At 58.3% G+C, this 18,520-nt stretch overlaps 1 protein-coding gene across 2 annotated transcripts in view; it reads right to left on the bottom strand.

Annotated features, from left to right (window-relative positions):
• Positions 1–13,283, bottom strand: part of LOC117648290 (zwei Ig domain protein zig-8-like) — a 214,066-nt gene extending 200,783 nt beyond the window's left edge. The window contains exon 1 of one of the 2 annotated variants that reach the window (XM_034390743.1): positions 12,752–13,283. In XM_034390743.1, coding sequence (XP_034246634.1) covers positions 12,752–12,911 — 160 coding nt within the window. In that variant the 5' untranslated portion in view covers positions 12,912–13,283. The remainder of the gene's footprint in view (positions 1–12,751) is intronic. The other variant, XM_034390744.1, reaches the window with a different exon arrangement.
• Between the last annotated feature and the right edge of the window lie 5,237 nt (positions 13,284–18,520).

The following is an 18,520-nucleotide window of genomic DNA, read 5'->3' as shown; positions in this document are numbered from 1 at the left end:
CAACGAGCAATGGGGTCACACGTTCGGTTCGAGTCCTGTCCAGCGACTCTGGAGCTCAAAACGCGCCTGGAGTTTTTGGGCCGCCGGCGCCGGTCTTCTGGCCCACTGTGCGTTCGGCTTCGACCTTCGGGCGGCGACTTTATATCTCTGGAAATGATGCTCTCCCTGTCTCTCTCCCTCCGCCATTCCGCGGCCACTCTTCCCTTTATTCACGGCCTTCTACGACACTAGAAATAAGCCCCCCCCCGCCAAGTCGCAGCGCTCCTGCGAACGGAGAACACTGGTTGTAGTAATTTCTAATCCGCCTCAGCGCGGCTGCCGCGGGGCGCCGCGCCGGGCCTGCAGAGCGAACGCCGCCTGCGTCGCTCTGTCTCCCTCGCACCCACAGGGCGTCCCGCACAGGAGCGAGAGAGACGGAGCGTCTCAAGCCTGGCAAGTCCAGCCCGGCTGGGCGGCGAACCGGGCCACTTCCTGGTAACGCCACCGCACAGAAAAATTAAAGACCTTTTGTGCTTTTTGCAGTGTCTTTTTCACACGGATGGTCATACTGATCAACTTTTCCTTTGGATACTTTTTTTTTTTTTGCTTCTTTTTTTTTGGAGTGGCTGCCGGCTGCCGAGGCTGCACTCCGTACTCTCCTGGTACTGTGCACCGCGAACCCAGCTGCTGGCAGTGCTGGCCGTAGCGGGCAGTGGCGTGGCATGGCGTGGCGTGGCGTGGCGCTGACGAGGCGCCACAGGCGGCCAAAAGGGCCTCCAGGGTCTGCAGCGGGCCTCCAGGGCCTCTCCAGAGAGTTCAAAGCAGGTCCTCTGCGCGTTTCAAGAGTTGCAGTTACCGTTTTCCACCTCTTTTTCCACTCCTTTTTTCGCTTTTGCTGGCCGCACTCCCGTTGTGCCGCGAGTGGCCCGGTAGTGGCCCGTGGCAGTGGACCTGCTCTGACAGGCTGCCTGTCACTCACTGGCAGTGTGCACGCGGCGCGGCGGCCTGTGTGGCGAGCTCTCAACGGATCCTCATGACCTGCGACCTTCAGTAGGGCTGGGCGGTTACTGGATTTTATAACCGGTTATCGGTTAATGAAATTAACCGTTTTTCTACCGGTTATCGGTTATTATTTTTTAACCGGTTATTTCAAAATAACCGGTTATTTTCGAATAACCGGTTATTTTCGAATAACCGGTTATTTTGGAATAACCGGTTATTTAAAATTAACCTACCATTTTCGAATAACCGGTAATTTTTTTTGATAGAGTTAAAAGTAAACGAATGCACGTTTTCAAAACACAGCAGGGCTGATAAGTCAGGTTAGAAAATCTACGGTTCTGAGATGAACTCTCTTCGTTTGCAGACACGAAAACGATCTGTTTTGCATGCTCCGCCGTTAGAAACGTTCGCAAAAGATTTGTAACTAGTCTATCCTGGCTGAATAGCCGGTCAGATTCAATTGGGGGACACCGGTTCTGCCGTGTACTTTCTGCGAGGGAGGGCGACGTTTGCCCTCCAGTTAACCGGACTAACCGATTAACCTGACAACCGGTTATGCTGGAAACGGTTAATTGATATTAACCGGTTACACCTATAACCGGTTAATTCAAAAATTTTTAACCGAATAACCGGTTAGTGAAAATAACCGGAAAATTAACCGGTTAACCGGTTAACCGCACAGCCCTAACCTTCAGAGTCACCCAAAAATCGCGCGCGCTCCCTTAACCTTGCTTCTTTCCCGATTCGATTCTGCCAAAGATGATGTTCAGTCTTGTGTGAACTACCGCCCGACTGCTGACGAATGACAATTAACGCTCACCACTGTTCCCCTTCGCTGCGAAGATGGCCCCTCCGCCACGCCCTGGAGGTCCTGGAAGCCCTTTTTCCGCGGCTGTCCTTCGTTTTTGCGCGTCCCTTGCTACCCTCTTTGCCGGCTCGCTCTGACGCGCCCAGCGCCCCCAATCTGAGTTCGATATCCTGGTCGCCTAACGGCGGCAAAAAGCACGCCAAAAGCGCGGCAAAAGCGTCAGTCCACAAACGGACGAGATGCCTTTCCTCCTCGTGCAGTCCACAAATCCTCGGAATGCCTCTCTCTCTCTCTCTCTCTCTCTCTCTCTCTCTCTCTCTCTCTCTCTCTCTCTCTCTCTCTCTCTCTCTCTCTCTCTCTCTCTCTCTCTCTCTCTCTCTCTCTCTCTCTCTCTGGGTGCGATCCTCACATCTCGCAGCGTGACGCCTGGGCTCGCCGAGTCCGGCCGGAATATAACAGCAAATGTTTAAAATTCATGGAATAGGTAATGGCGTTAGACTCTCCCTGAATCGCAATCCCGGCGAGTGAACTGCACGCCGACTGCGAATTGTTTGCCCGTTCTTTCTGTTTCCGTTTACAGTGGTTCCGTCACTTTGCTGCGCGCCCACCTCCTGGCTGGCGGCCCGGAGGGCCCGGAGTCTCGCCTGGGACAGGTTTAAGGTTTAAGGATGGACGTTCAACAAACGGCTCTGTCAAGCATGAGCCTCTCACTGTTACTTAGTGAGGTTGATGGGCAACACAGGGGGCCCTTAGTCCGCAGAGTGCGGCTCCGAAGAGCCACACTCCGCTGCGCGCGTACGAATGGGGCGACTGTCAACCTTGTGGTACAGTCAGGGTTTTAACCCACCCAATCTACTGCCCGAGCAACCGTCGTCGCAGCAGTCGAGGGGTGCGTGTAGTCACACACCGCTCGTCCGGCGCCTTCCACGGTAAAGGATGAAAAACTGAAATGCTAGTACACAATAGATTTGGCAAATGTCAACTGACTAGACAATTGACAACTGACTAGACAATTGACTTCAAAATTGACAATTGACTTCAAATTGACGATCGACTTCAGAATTGGCAATTGACTTCAAAATTGACAATTGACTTCAAAATTGACAATTGACTTTAAAATTGACAATTGACTTCAAAATTGACAATTGACTTCAAAATTGACAATTAGACTTCAAAATTGACAGTTGACTTCAAAATTGACAATTGACTTCAAAATTGACAATTGACTTCAAAATTGACAATTGACTTCAAAATTGACAATTGACTTCAAAATTGACAATTGACTTCAAAATTGACAATTGACTTCAAAATTGACAATTGACTTCAAAATTGACAATTGACTTCAAAATTGACAATTGACTTCAAAATTGACAAATTGACTTCAAAATTGAAAATTGACTTCAAAACTGACAACTGACTTCAAAATTGACTTCAGGGCTCCAAGCCCTGAAGGTTTAAGTGATGAGAGACTGAATTCGGGAATAGTTGTTGTTCCACGGTAATATGTATCCGGGAAGGGAGCCCTGCTTAGGGATTCCGGCCAGGCCAGGCTAAAGGCCGCCCCGCCTCGCCCCCGGCAAGGGCGGCAAGGGCACGATGAGGTAACAGTGGTGGCGTCCTTCCGATTCGAAAGTCAACGCGTTACGTCCGCCTGGCCCTTGGCCTGGTCCCTGGCCCGCCGGCTTTCGATCCGAAAGTAGTTCAAGCCAGGCGGGAAGTTTAAAGAGATCGAGACGGGCAAGAGCGTCAAGGACACCGAGGACGGCGAGGGCGGCGAGGGGGTCCAGGCGAACTCGGCGTGGCCCGGAATTTGTTTCAGAGATTGCACTGCCCTCCGCGCTGCGGACAGACTTCCTGCAGTGCAGAGACCGTGGCCGAGGCCGGCACACACTGCACAGTGGGCCAGAAGACCGGTGACCGGCCAAAACTCTAGACGCGTTTTGAGCTCCTGAGTCGCTAAATGGGACTCGAACCGAACGTGTGACCCCACCAATGGATTCCTCGTTCCGAGAGCAATCCGTTGGTAGGGTCACTCGTTCGGTTCGAGTCCCGTTTAGCTATACAAGTGCTCTTAACGCGTCCCGAGGTTTTATCGGTCTTCTGGCCCACTGTGGACCGGAGCGCAGGGCGGCAAAATTGAATGCTAACGGGGCTCGTTCGTGCATGAGATGACAAAGAAGCAAGATGCCTTTCTCGCGTGTCGTCGCCGAGGTGCCTAGCGTGCACAACGGGCAACAAGGTGGCGAAGGGCGCGTTTACATAGTGCCAGTCGGGTGGGCAGGGCGAGGGTGCGCAGACAGACAGACAGACGGACGGACGGACGGGCAGACAGGCTGACAGGCTGACAGACGGCACATTCTCGTCCGACATTCCTACACGTTGAGCCAACGCCTAGCATTCATGTCCGCCACGACTGCAACGCGACCGCACTGCCACCGCCGAATCTCCCTCAACAACAACAACACGTCAAAAACAACAGCAGCAACAACAACAACCAGGGCATGGCCCGCGAGTACATATAAAGTTCACCGCCGTTTTGAAGGCCAGATCGCAGGCGATATAGGGCAAACCAGCAAAACACCAAGTACTTTCCGAGGAGGAAAAACAGCACACACAAGGCAAATAACACGGCGTGGCCGAAGTTTGGGTGCCCGTGTGCGGAGTAAGTCTACAAAGGGAAAGTACGCAGAGGAGCAAGAGTTAAGAAAGATGGCTGTTGTTGTTGTTTTATCGGCAGAGCTTTTTGCTTCTGTTTTTAAGGAGTCCGCCTCTGTGTTTGGACATGCAGATCGCAGACGTGGGCATCCAGCAGCCAGCCCGGGGGGAGGGGGAGGGGGAGGGGGAGGGGGAGGGGGAGGGGGAGGGGGAGGGGGAGGGGGAGGGGGAGGGGGAGGGGGAGGGGGGCGACAAATGCCGGCCGGGGGGAGGGGGGGAGGAACCAGCCAGCGAAGACACGCAGTCCCACTAAATACATAAAACATGGACGAAATTTAGTTTCGTTTCGCTCCATTGGGTTTCTTTCCAGTGATTCTTTTCCGTTTTGGCGCGTCGGAGTAAGCCCGGCGCCTCGGCCATGGCGTGGATTGGTCGTGGCTCGGCCTATCCGGGTGGCCGTCTCCGCCGTCTCCGTCGTCGTCGTCTGCTGGCCGGGCTGGCCGGGCTGGCCATGAATACGGCGCGAGCCATCAGCATGCACCGCCCAAACAAAGGCAGCGGACGCCCGGATGAAGCCTCTACAGTGGCGCGGCCCACAGTGGGCCGGAAGACCGGTGCAGGCGGCCGAAACTCTAGACGCGTTTTGAGCTCCAGAGTCGCTGAACGGGACTAGAACCGAACGTGTGACCCCACCAATGGATTGCTCTCCGAACGAGGAATCCATTGGTGGGGTCACACGTTCGGTTCGAGTCCTGCTTAGCGACTCTGGAGCTCAAAACGCGTCTAGAGTTTTCCGGCCCACTGCGAGGGCCGTCTCGAGGCCCATCGGCCGGCCTGCAGCCCTTCCGGCTGCTTTTGTGCAGCAAGGGTTGGCGTGTCGCGGGTCAAATTCATTGCGGGAAATGGCGGCCTGGCCGGCGGGCCCAGTCGGCCCCAGTGTGCCAGAGGGACGGACGGCCGGGGAAAGGCGCTGCATTGGCCGAACAAATCAATAGCCGCAATCAGCAGATTCCTTCCTGAGCCCGCCCCGCCCCGCCCCGCCCCTGCTGCCGTGGGCAACGCCAGGCAACGCGGCAACGCCCCCGGGGGGAATCGAACCCACGGCCTTTTCGCACGCCCTTCCATTTAGCGGTGGCGGAAAATCAGGTGCACGCACCACGGCACCGCCCAGCGCCCGCGGCCAGCCGGACCACCCAGCCGGGGGGGGGGGGGGGGGGGGGATCACGGTGGGATCAACTGTGGATACGACCGGGAACGGAGGGTGTTGAGAAGCCACAAGTGCAGGGGGAAAAATCCCGCCACGCGGGTCACAATGTTCAGGGAGAGAGCGGGGAATTCACTGGGAGAGCGCGGGCTGTTTCGATTTTATCCTGCAGTTATCTCGTGCGACCCCCGCCTCTTCTGCGCGTGCGATTTCTCCCTCGATGAAGGCATTGGCGCACAGCTTCTACCTCCCCGTGCCATTTAAAGTCAAAACATGTTTTAATTCGTCGGCTTTTGTGCAAAATGATGCACTCAGTTTCTCTCATTCTTGCAGTTATAGCGCCATTGAAGCACCCAGCCACTCTCTGACTGTGAGCACATGATTTCTTAATTTTGAACTAAAACTGCGAAAACTACACAAATTTCTACTCGCTTTGACAGATTTTATTCTGCGTGAATGGTTATGAAACGAGCCGAACCAACACTGCTGCCGGGCAGCAGTGAAACTACCCACCTGGAAATTACATTCCCCACAGGCCTGCAGTGTAGTGGTAGCATAGAAGTAGCGGTGGCAGTAGGCACGAGGAAATTCGGCAAGCAATCAGTCGGCAACAGTGGAGTAGGCGAGCGTGCGTGTGTGAAAGAGAGAGAGACAGAGAGAGAGAGAGCGAGAGAGAGAGAGAGCGAGAGAGAGAGAGAGCGAGAGAGAGAAAGGGCCTCCTCTCGTCCAGCCTTCGCGCCCCTCGGCTCGGCAGGGCCGCGGAGCAGATATGGACCCATAGCACGTCATCTCTCTCTAACTCACACACACGTACACACACACACACACACACACACACACACACACACACACACACACACACACACACACGTGTGCAAAGTGTACCACGCGGGTCCAGTGGAACCCCTTTCAAGTACATACCGACGCCAAAGCAATTGCCGCCAGCGCCGCAGTGTGCGTGTGTGCGAGAGAGAGCGCGAGAGAGTCAGTGAGTGTGAGCGAGTGCGCCACTAGAATTGGTGGGGCCCGGCCGGGCGCGGGCGAGGGGGGGCAGGCCCGCGGGGATCGCGCCGAAAGGTTGCGTATTTTGGACGGATAATGGAGGATCGAGGCGGGGTATTCATAATGCCGGCTGGGCGGTTGATGGGAGGGCGGTCGGGTCACCGCCATAGAGCCTGCCAGCCTGCCTGCCCGCCTGCCTGCCTGCCTGCCAGCCTGCCTGCCTGCCTGCCTGCCTGCCTGCCTGCCTGCCTGCCTGCCTGCCTGCCAGCCTGCCTGCCTGCCTGCCTGCCTGCTGCTGCCTGCCAGCCTGCCTGCCTGCCTGCCTGCCAGCCTGCCTGCCTGCCTGCCTGCCAGCCTGCCTGCCTGCCTGCCTGCCTGCCTGCCTGCCTGCCTGCCTGCAGCCTGCCTGCCTGCCTGCCTGCCTGCCAGCCTGCCTGCCTGCCTGCCTGCCTGCCGCCTGCCTGCCTGCCTGCCTGCCTGCCTGCCTGCCTGCCTGCCTGCCTGCCTGCCTGCCTGCCTGCCTGCCTGCCTGCCTGCCTGCCTGCCTGCCTGCCTGCCTGCCTGCCTGCCTGCCTGCCTGCCTGCCTGCCTGCCTGCCTGCCTGCCGCCTGCCTGCCTGCCTGCCTGCCTGCCTGCCTGCCTGCCTGCCTGCCTGCCTGCCTGCCTGCCTGCCTGCCTGCCTGCCTGCCTGCCTGCCTGCCTGCCTGCCTGCCTGCCAGCCTGCCTGCCTGCCTGCCTGCCTGCCTGCCTGCCTGCCTGCCTGCCTGCCTGCCTGCCTGCCTGCCTGCCTGCCTGGCTGCCTGCCTGACTGACTGACTGACTGGCGGTCGCTCACTCGAATCAAACGCGATTAATACCGTGTTGGCAGACTGATTCCGAGGGTCATCGCTGTCTCTCTCGCACAGACACGGGACGCCACGAGAGTGCGAGAGGGACAGAGCGACCCGCGGGCATGCACGGGACCGCGGACGACGAGGTGAAAACAGCGCGTAAAACAACAACGACCTGCAGGGCGTGTGGGTCATGCATCGTATTGATGATTCAATAAAGCGCTGCACAGTGTGCCAGAAGGCCGGCGGAGGCGGCCAAAACGCTAGACGCGTTTTGAGCTCCAGAGTCGCTGAATGGGACTCGAACCGAACGTGTGACCCCACCAATGGATTCCTCGTTCGGAGAGCAATCCACCGGTGGGGTCACACGCTCGGTTCGAGCCCTGTTTAGCGGCTCTGGAGCTCAAAACGCGTCTAGAGTTTTTGCCGGCAGCGCCGGTCTTCTGAGCCACTGTGCTCTTGGTTCGAAAATGTGCGGCCGAGATGGCGGCTGGTCCGAGCCCGGCGGGGCGGGGCGGGGCGGGGCGGGGCGGGGCGGGGCGGGCCGGCGGAACGGAGCGACGCAGCGGGCTGCGAACGCCACAAGTTTCTGCGAGATAGTATTGCATGTATTGCAGAGAGCTTGGGGAGGGGAGCCCTTATGAAGGCGCGCCATTTCGACCCAGTTAGCAGGGCGCGGCTCAAATTCATCCTCTCTCTGTCTCCCTCCCTCTCTCTCTTACAGTGGCGGTTCCTGGCGGGGCGCCCCGCCGCTTCCTCCATCTCTCCTTGTACAGGAAATAAATTAACTGGACGCCTGAGTGGATCCATTCCACGTGGCTTGCAGTTCTTCCTCTTCCTCTTCATATTCTTCGTCCGCCGACGCCCCACCCTCCACCCCGGCCCTGCAGGCCCTGCCGGCGCTGTGGCGCTGCTGGCCCAGTTTGGACAGCACTGAGCCTCCTCAGCCTTCATCTTAAGTTCCACAAGTGCGCCGCTGTGCCTTCCTCAGGCACTTGGTTTGCTTCTATGGGCCGGCCCGGACCAGCGCCTCTGCACGCTTGTCTCGACTCGAGGCGGGGCGGCGGGGGGGGCGGGGCGGGGCGGGGCGGGGCGGGGCCGGACCACACAGTGGAGGAACATCAAAGGAAGAAGATGGCATTAACTGCAACGCCAACAACAACACTACCCAGCACCTCCAACAACAACAACAACAACAACAACAACAACAAGCGGTCAGGGCTGCAGCATCCGGAACCTCGCACTGCGTACGATTTCTGAAGACACTTGGATACGATGCAGTTTTGTTACCGTAAATAGATCCTCTTTTGTAACAGAAGGCAAAATTTTGACACTGCGGAGTAATTGTTAAAAAGAACCTCACACCAGCCAGCTGGGCTTCGGGAGGCCAGTGTTGCCTACCCGCCGGGCGCGAAGCCGCTCTCTCTGGGTTTCTTTGCGGAACACTCGGGAGCGTCGGAGCGGAGCGACACATCGTGAAGAAGGGGGAGGGAGAGAGAGGGAGAGAGAGAGAGAGAGAGAGAGAGAGAGAGAGAGAGAGAGAGAGAGAGAGAGAGAGAGAGAGAGAGAGAGAGAGAGAGAGAGAGAGAGAGAGGGGATTAAGATGTGTCCGGCATTCCTTGCGTTCTGCGGGAAACCACACGTTCTGTGGCCGCGAAACAAAGCGGCCGTCGGACAGGAAAAAGCAGAGCCATGTAGAATGAGAACAAAAAGCGCATGTTTTGCATCGCGGACCTTTTATTCGCCGTCACAATACGCATTCCCCGCACCAGGCCCACTAGTATCAGCGACACCGCAATCGACAGTGGTATTTGAACCTGATTGGCGGTCGAAACTCTAGACGCGTATTGAGCTCCAGAGTCGCTAAATGGGACTCGAAACGAACGTGTGACCGCACCAATGGATTCCTCGTTCGGAGAGCAATCCATTGGTGGGGTCACACGTCCGGATCGAGTCCCATTTAGCGACTCTGGAGCTCAAAACGCGTCCGGGATTACCAACTGCATGAGGGTTCCCGAGCGCTCGGCGCGTGTTTTCCAACTCTTCAATATTTCCGATCTCGTCGGCGGAGACGGCTAAATTTATCGCACGCATTAAGCCTCCGAAGCGCGCAATTGTAAGTCCGGTTTCCCCCTCAAAAATGCGTCCCTTTTCTGGCAACTTTGTCCGCGAATTGGCGCGTAAATCAAACCGGATTTCTGTTCGCGCGCGGGAAACGCGACGGAGGCGTGGCGTCGGACACCAAAGTCGCAAAGGCACATTACGGTTCCTCAAATTTGACTTATTGCCTCAGTGGGCGCGGAAATCTTGGGTCTTACTTGCGCCACCGATCGAGCACGGAAAGTTGAATTGAAAAAAGAAAAAAAAGAAAAGCGGAAGGGAAAATGGTGAAAAAAGAGAAGGAGGGTGCGTTACCCGTTGAGGCGCGCAAAGGCAATGAGCGGAGCGCTGCGCAAGATTTACATTGGGAGTCAACATTTGAGGCGAACGCGGTGGGAGGGGAGGGGAGGGGGAGGGGGACAGGACGGTAAATAAAATCCATCGGTCACAACTGCTCCATTTTTGCTCCGGCCGTGTCTCTCGTTGTTCCCACTTTTTGCCGGGGCCGCCGGCGACGCACAGTGGGCCAGAAGACCGATGGAGTCGGTTAAAATACCAGATGCGTTTTGAGCTCCTGAGTCGCTAAGCGGGACTCGAACCGAACGTGTGACCCCACCAATGGATTGCTCTCCGAACGAGGAATCCATCGGTGGGGTCACACGTTCGGTTCGAGTCCCGCTTAGCGACTCTGGAGCTGAAAACGCGCCTAGAGTTTCGGCCGCCTCCACCGCGGTCTTCAGGCCCACTGTGCCACGGCCTTTTTGACGTGGGCTGTGTTCCGAGGCTGACCCACTAGCAGTTGTTACGGTGGAAGCCTTGCGAATCAGAGAGAACGCTCGCGTGCTTTGCGTAGCAACTGGAAAAAAAAGACGGCAAGGAGAAGCAAAACAAAGGGGCGAAAACGGGGTAACATAACAATCATAAAAGTAGCCCGAAAAAGAAGAAACCAGATTCAAGCGCGCGGCCTCACGGCCTGACGGGTTGCCGCTTGACGGGCTGACGGCTGGGGTGGCGGGACTTGGCCATGGCCGCTGCCTCGGCCTCGCCGATGGTCTTTGCCTCTCTGTGAGCCCGGTTCACCCAGCATCATAGACGACTACGGCCCCGCCCCGCCCCGCCCCGCCGGCCAGCCGGGTTCCGGGAAAGGGCAGGGCGGGGCGGCGGGGACCCAGGCGCGCTTTTAAACAGGTTTACCCTCTCCGACAAGATCTCGTCTCCGTCCGCCCCGCCCCGCCTCTCAAGGCTCGCTCTAGAATGGATTTTGGGCGCATTAAGCGCATCCGGCGGCGGCCGAATCGAAACAGGGAACGTTCGTGGAGCGCGCCCGCAGTTCGACGACTGCTGGCGACGGCGGTTTTTTCTTCTTTTTTATGTGTTTCTCCTCTTTCTGTGCGCGGTTTCCGTGAGTGACCTTCACACAGAGGCGTCCAAGCCGCTCCAAAGTGAGCCAGGAGACCGGTGAAGGCGGAAAAATTTCTAGACGCGCTTTGAGCAGCACATTCGCTAAGCAGGACTCGAACTGATCGTGTGACCCCACCAATGGGTTGCTCTCGGAACGAGGAATCAATTGGTGGGGTCACACGTTCGGTTCGAGTCCCATTTAGCGACTCTGGAGCTCAAAACATGTGTAGAGATTTGGCCGCCTCCAGCGGTCTTCTGGCCCACTGTGCGTTGGTACCACGGCGTTTCGAGTTCGGACCGACAGGCGAAAACGTGTGCCTAGTCACGTGCTGGTTGCCCAGTGCGCCTCCACCGCCAACTTGTTGGGTAACTCTTGACACAGTTTTGCTCATTAGTCATCGCTGGCTTGGTGGGACTGACCGAGGCGGCCGAAGGGGACCAAAGGGGAAGCCTGAAGCCCACCTGTTAGACGAGTTTCTTAACACCGCGCGGATAAGTGGCAAAGTGCTGCAGCGAGTTGAAGGGCGCTTTGCTCAGTGAATCCCTCTCCCCCACCCACCTTTCCGCTACCTGGGCTGGGCGTGCACCACTATAGAACCCCAAGTTTCCAAGCCGCTCCGGCGTCTTCGCGGCCTATTTACATTGTGGCTGCGGTGCGGGATTTTTGCAGTGCAGAGCGCTGCACAGTGGGCCAGAAGACTGGCGGAGGCGGCCAAAACTCTAGACGCGTTTTGAGCTCCAGAGTCGCTAAGCAGGCCTCGAACCGAACGTGTGACCCCACCAATGGATTGCTCTCCGAACGAGGAGTCCATTGGTGGGGTCACACGATCGGTTCGAGCTCCATTTCGCGACTCTGGAGCTCAAAACGCGTTGAGAGTTTCGGCCGCCTCCACCGGCCTTCTGGCACACTGCGGTGCGCCGACTCGCCTGCGCCAATCGAAGCGTCCGCCCGGCAAACTCTTTAAAGAAATGTCCAGGCCTTGTTGTGCGGCGGCACTGTGCCTCCAGTTTCCCAGGAATCGCGCCTCACGCCCCTAAACGCGCCAACGGCGCACAGCTCGCCCACGCCTGCGAGACCAACTTTCCCGGGACAGTTCTTCTTTTCCTCTTTTCACGTCTGTGATTAGTTTGTACGGAATGAGGCCCACGGGGGTTTTCAGGGTTTTTTTAACGCTTGGCAGACGCCTCATGAGCGCGAGAGAGACAGAGCGATGACTCTCGGAATCAGTCTGCTGCCGACACCGACACGCTGTACTGGAGCGGATGCCTGGAGGGTGGGGCCCAGGGCCGCGCCGCACAGTGGGCCAACCGGCAGAGGCGGCCAAAGACGCGTTTTGAGCTCCAGAGTCGCTAAATGGGACTCGAAACGAACGTGTGACCCCACCAATGGATTTTTCTAATCCATTGGTGTTCGTGTCCCATGAAGCGACTCTGGAGCTCAAAACGTGCCCGGGATTTCGACCGCCGCCACCGGTCTTCTGGCCCACTGTGCGCCGTGGCCGCCCGCATCCCCAGCCGAGTCTCCTCCTGGACCGAGGGGGTAAACACTCCACGAAATCGTGTACAGAGTACTCGGTATTACGCGGTATTACGGGGACATAACACGTGTATTACGGCACTAAAATGCCAAAATTTGGCATATTTAGCCCCAAAATGGTATTACAATTACGTGTATTACGCGTAATACACCATTTTTGTGTACAGGGTATTACGCGAGTGTTTACCCCCTCGTCCTGGACTCTAGGAGTGGAAAAAGAGCCTGGGCCGCACCTTGACATTGCTGCAGGCTGAGGACCAGCAGGAGCAGCAGCGTGGCCGAGGTGGTGGTGGAGGCCGCCATGCTGGCCATGCTGGCCACACTGGTGGTGGCCGCGTCCATGTCGTCCATGTCCGTCTTCCGCTGGCAGTGCCCGCGTCGTGCGCCGGTCATCCTACAACGGGCGGCGGCGGCCGCCTCTACAGTGTGGGCACAGGCGGCGCCGCGGCATGGCAGTGTGGTGGCACTGCGGCACGCACACACGCAACACACTGACACCTCGGGCACAGGTGCCGCAGCACTGTTGGCGCCTCGGCCAAAACGAAAACAAATTCAAACACTGCACACTGTAAGTACTCCAGGCGGGTAATCCAAATCCGGGAGCACAACACTCGGCACTGGGTGGGGCGGCGGGCGCCGGGGGCGGTCCCGGGGGCGGTCCCGGGGGCGGTCCCGGGGGCGGCTGCACTGGCAGTCGACGAGAGCACACTCGACGCGGCGCAGGGCGGACGGGGTGGTCGCGAGGCAGCGCGGGGTGGAGCGGAACCGACGTCCTGGCCTGCTCGGCTAGCTGGGGCCGTCTGTGGACTCTACAGCGTGGAGCCCCTGCCGCGCCTTGCCGCCGCGCCGCCGCAGCCCACCAGCCCCACGCCCCAGCCGGGCGGACCGGCGCCCCACACCCCCACCCGCCCCCGCCGCCCCCCCCGCCCTCACCGCCCCAGCACCCACCCTCGCCTCGACGCAGTGCACTAGCGCTCTCCCTCCGTGGCGGCCGCGAATCGCCGGCACGACGCAGATTTCAGGTCTCTCTCTCTCTCTCTCTCTCTCTCTCTCTCTCTCTCTCTCTCTCTCTCTCTCTCTCTCTCTCTCTCTCCTCTCCTCCTCTCTCTCCTCTCTCTCTCTCTCTCTCTCCTCTCTCTCTTGGAGTCAAATGCTCCAGGCGAAAAATCAAGCGGGTAGGTTTCTTGCCTGCGAGGATTGATATTTGTAAACAATTGGAGAACAATGGAAACCTATAAAAACTCCCTTGCCTCCCCCCCCCTCCGGATCCGCTTCTGATACGGCGGGCCGGATAAGAGCCCTGAAATCAGGCGGCGCCATTTCATCGGGGTGCCGAAAGGCCGGCAGGCCGAGAAGGCCAGGAGCCACTGGGAAAAAAAATAAATCCATCGCCACATTTCACTTGGGCACGCCACGCCGCCACGCCGGGCGCAGCCCTTTGTACGACAACTATTCCATCAACGACCGACCGTTTGCCCAGATTGGGGCACTTATCAATTAAATCGCCTCGGAATCCGCGCCCGCCCCGCCCCGCCCCGCCCCGACGACGCCAGCATCGGCCGGACGACGCCGGGCGAGTGCACGCGCGAGCTCTCTGGAGGAAGAGAAGGGGGGAAGAAAGGGAGAAAAGAAAAAAAGAAGGAAAAAGAACAATGAAAGTGGTTCCGATTTATTTTCGTGCGAGCAAACACAGCTCTTGGCCACGGCGGCCGAGGCGGGCTGAGGGAGAGAGAGGGGGGAAGATGAGCGTGGGACAGAGAGGGAGCACGGGGTAGGTACCTACGGCTGCCAATGCCCGCACACATCTCAGCCCGGAGACACTTGTGACTCTGTCTGTCTGACTGTCTGTCTGTCTGTCTGCCCGCTTGCGCGTCTCCCGGCCTGCGTCTGAGGGTTGAGCTGCTGTTGGAGAATCCGCACATTTCACTCTCCCGCTTCTCGGTACCTCATTCACTCACTCACACACTGACGCACGCACCGTCTCTCACTCTCTCTTACACACACACACACACACAATTTTTTCGAGCGTTGCGTCGGCGTGTTAGATGTGCCCCACTTCCAAAACAGTCGCTCCGCTATTACTCAGCATGCTCTCTGGCCCTCGCGCCCCGCCCCGCCCCGCCCCGCCCCGCCCCGTGGCGTGCCCCCCGCGCGACTCCGCCACTGATACGGTGTCACTGCGGCGTCACAGACCGCGCGGCGATGGCAACTTTGTGACGCGCTGGATATAGGCGAACTGTGGGCATCACTCACCCGGCCAGGATGGCGGGGGGGAAAGATAGGGGGGGGCGGCAAGAGTGAGAGAGCACCCTCGAAGTCAAAAAACACGCACAACGCAGCCCACGGTGGGCTGGCCGCCTGGTCTAGCCCTTAATGGTAATGGTAGTGCGAGGTAGGCAACAAGGCTGCATGAGAGTACGCGGGTTGCCTACCCCGAGACTCGCAGGCTGAGTCTCCAGCGGGCAGCCACCTCGCCGATGCAAGATGAGGATATCGGGGCGCAGGCAGAGCGGACGCCATGGCCTCCCGGTAGCTCAGTGGTTTAGAGCATGGTCTGGGAAGCGGCAGGTCCCGGGTTCGCGACCGACCGATGTACCATTTTTTCGGCAACCGACTTCTTGAGGAGGTATATCCAGAGAGGATACAGTACCAGCGCAGGCAAAGCGGACGCCATGGCCTCCCGGTAGCTCAGTGGTTAAGAGCATGGTCTGTGAAGTGGTAGATCCCGGGTTCGAGACCGATAAAAGTTACAATTTTTTCGGCAACCGACTTCTTGAGGAGGTATATCCTAGAAGATAAACTACCAGCGCAGGCATAGCGGACGCCATGGCTCCTCGGTAGCTCAGTGGTTTAGAGCATGGTCTGGGAAGTGGCAGGTCCCGGGTTCGAGACCGCTCAAGGTACCCTTTTTTCGGGACCAGATTTCTCGAACGGCAGCTCAAGAGGAGTTGCGACATCGCCGCCGACAAGCTGGTTCGGTGGCTGAGCGGTCAGGGTAGAGGAGTTGACTAGACTCGGCACTCGGGGTCGCGGGTTCAAATACCCAATGTGACCCCTCTGAGGTAAGGCCTCTGAATCTGGACTCTCACTGTACCACAGAAACCGCGCGCACTTCGGGTGGGCCAGCCCAATACGAACCCACTAATCTGTCGAATTGCGCGGCAGGGAGCGTCGGATGAAGGCCCGGTTCCCATAAGAACACCGAAGCTGATCGGCGGGTCTCCTTGAGACTTTCGTATTGCCACTTTTTGCCGTCAATTTTTTCCTGCGGGAAAGGTGCAAATCGGACGGGATGTCTGGCCGCCAGCGAGGTGGCAAGTGAGGCCGTCGTTTGCCGAGCCGACCCGAGGGGCCAGTTAGAACAGCAGCCGAGCGCCGAATAAGTAGGGGCAGAAGCAGAGCTACCCGAGTGCCCCAGCGAGTACCCAGGCCGACGGCCCGACCTCGATCCTCGATCCGCTCTGGGCCACCGGGAGGGCCGGGACCCACTTCGGGTGCCGAAGGGCCGAAGGCACACACCGGGCGGTGCAGCGCGGCGCTCGGCGCGGCACAGAAGACCGGTGGAGGCGGCCAAAACCCCGGACGCGTTTTGAGCTCCAGAGTCGCTAAACGGGACTCGAATCGGCCGTGTGATCCCATCAATGGATTGCTCTCCGAACGAGGAATCCATTGGTGGGGTCACATGTTCGGTTCGAGGCCTGTGTAGCGACTCTGGAGCTCAAAACGCGTCTGGAGTTTTGGCCGCCTCCACCGGTCTCTAGGCCCACGGTGCGCAGGCGCGGTGGAGTGCCCTGCTCATTCCGATCTCCATCGCCTCTTTGCAGGACACCGCGAAGGAAGACACACGTTGGAGCAGAGTGCCGGGAAGCTCGCCGGAGCCCGACAGCCGTCCGGGAAAGCTAGAAAGCTAGAAAGCTGGGAAGCGGAAAGAGGAAGGGAACTAACTGCGCGTAAGCGGAATTCCTGCGCGGAATGCTGACATGCGGAGAGAGCGGCTGTCTGCTGCTCACCTGGCTCCGTTATTGCACTGTGGGGGGGGGGGGGGGGGGCCTGCCGTCTTTAATCCTGGAGCAATCAGGCTGGAGCCGAGTCACACACCGTGTTAATTTGTTCGTCGTGCAACCTTTCGCTCCGTGCTCCCATTGGTGGGGTCACACGTTCGGTTCGAGTCCCATTTAGCGACTCTGGAGCTCAAAACGCGTCAAGAGTTTTGGCCGCCTCCACCGGTCTTCTGGCCCACTGTGCAGGGTGCGAGGCTTGGGGTCGGCCACTACACCACTTTCCGAAGCGCTGCTGCCCGGCACTGCCCCGGCACTGCGCTGGAGAGCGTGCCACTCCACGGGGCGACATCAACATGGACCGCTGGACATCCCCCCCCCCTCGCTGCTGGAGCCGCCGCCTCTTCGGACACTTCTTCGCCCCCTGGAAAAAAGGGGGAGGGGGAGGTCGCCTTGAGGGACGGTTGGTGTCTTTCATAACCCTTGGTCGCGTCCCAGGCGGCGCCACTTCGCAAAGTCACCCCACCACATTCACTTGGAGTACACGAAAACACACGTTCGCACACACTCACACACACACACACACACACACACACACACACACACACACATTACGCACTGCATTGCACCTTCAAGATGCCCCTGCCGTGCTCGCTGCGGTGGGTTGCGGTGAGTGGGGTTGCCTAGACTCTCGAGGGTCGAATGCTTCCGTGCCCCACTTCCTGTCTTCGTAACGAACGGTGTCCCTACACCGTGAAAGCGGCCTGGATTCAACATCCAATAGTCTCGGAAGTTTAAATTCAAGAAAACGGCAAGGCGGTGATCATTGGATCGAGCGTGTTCCAATCGTTCTTCAAAGTAATTCCCGATTAGGTGATACTTTTGGTCGAAACGCAACGGCCAGCCTGCGTAGTCTCACCCCTGCAACAGGCAAAGCTCTCGCAAAAGGCTTTCACACTGTAAAGTCTGTTTGCGCTCACTCGAACTAACCTAGTGGTGTTGCATTTCCTGCGGGGAGTATGGACGGGGGAGGGATTGAAAGAGAGAGGGGGCGAGGGCCTTTGGGTCTGGCATCACACCGTGTTGGTTTAGGGCAAGAAGGAGAAGTGGCCATTGGCAGTGGGGTCATCGGCACCGACAAGACAGGACAGACGGACGGACGAGACAGACAGACAGACAGACAGACAGACAGACAGACAGACAGACAGACAGACAGACAGACAGACAGACAGACAGACAGACAGACAGACATGACAGACAGACAGACGGAGCAGGGCCGGTCAGGATGCCAAGGAGAGATATGACACCAGGGCGACCCAAGCAGCCGATCCGATCATGTAGCAATATCCGTAGTAGGCGGGGTTCGGGGTTCGAGGTCTGGGTTCGGGTCAGCTGGATGTGTGAATGTACAACGAGGGACCCGGCGTTCCATAACACATTCATCCCGTACGCCCGAAAGAAATGCAGGGGAAAGCGGGGGAAAAATAGTTTAGCGGTTTAGCGAAAAAACGACGGTAGGAAAATAAAAAGTGAGATGGACAGAAAGAAAAATAATTCCGTAGTTCTCCGCTATCATTAGCAGGGCCTGCAGGATAAGGAGCAGCTTGCGGGAAGAAAACGGAAGTAGAGGGGGGGGGGGGGCTAGAGGGGTCCGTGTGACGTTTCGCCCCACCTGTCGGCAGCCTGACCCCGGCCCAGCGTGGCCCAGCGTGGCCCGGCCCAGCCTCCCCTTACAATTGAGAACGTGACAATCTTGTGTAATGTGGGTGAGGTGAGCTTTACCTCCCAGCCAGCCCCCTGCAGGGCACGGCCCATGGCAGGGCGCATGGCACGGCCGGCCCCCTCGCCACAGCTGCCCTCCACCCTCCGAATCGAAATTTAGCCGCCTTCATAGTTGTCAGTATGAAAAGGTGACCTTTGGTTCGACGGGCCAGCCGGTAGGGGGACTGGGGACGTTTCGAAACGGGGACAGAGGTGGCTTCATTCGCCACGTACGCAATAGTG

This window comes from Thrips palmi, unplaced genomic scaffold (assembly GCF_012932325.1).
Source record: "Thrips palmi isolate BJ-2018 unplaced genomic scaffold, TpBJ-2018v1 HiC_scaffold_3, whole genome shotgun sequence".
In the NCBI taxonomy this organism is placed as follows: domain Eukaryota; kingdom Metazoa; phylum Arthropoda; class Insecta; order Thysanoptera; family Thripidae; genus Thrips; species Thrips palmi.
This window is presented reverse-complemented; position numbering and strand designations above follow the sequence as displayed.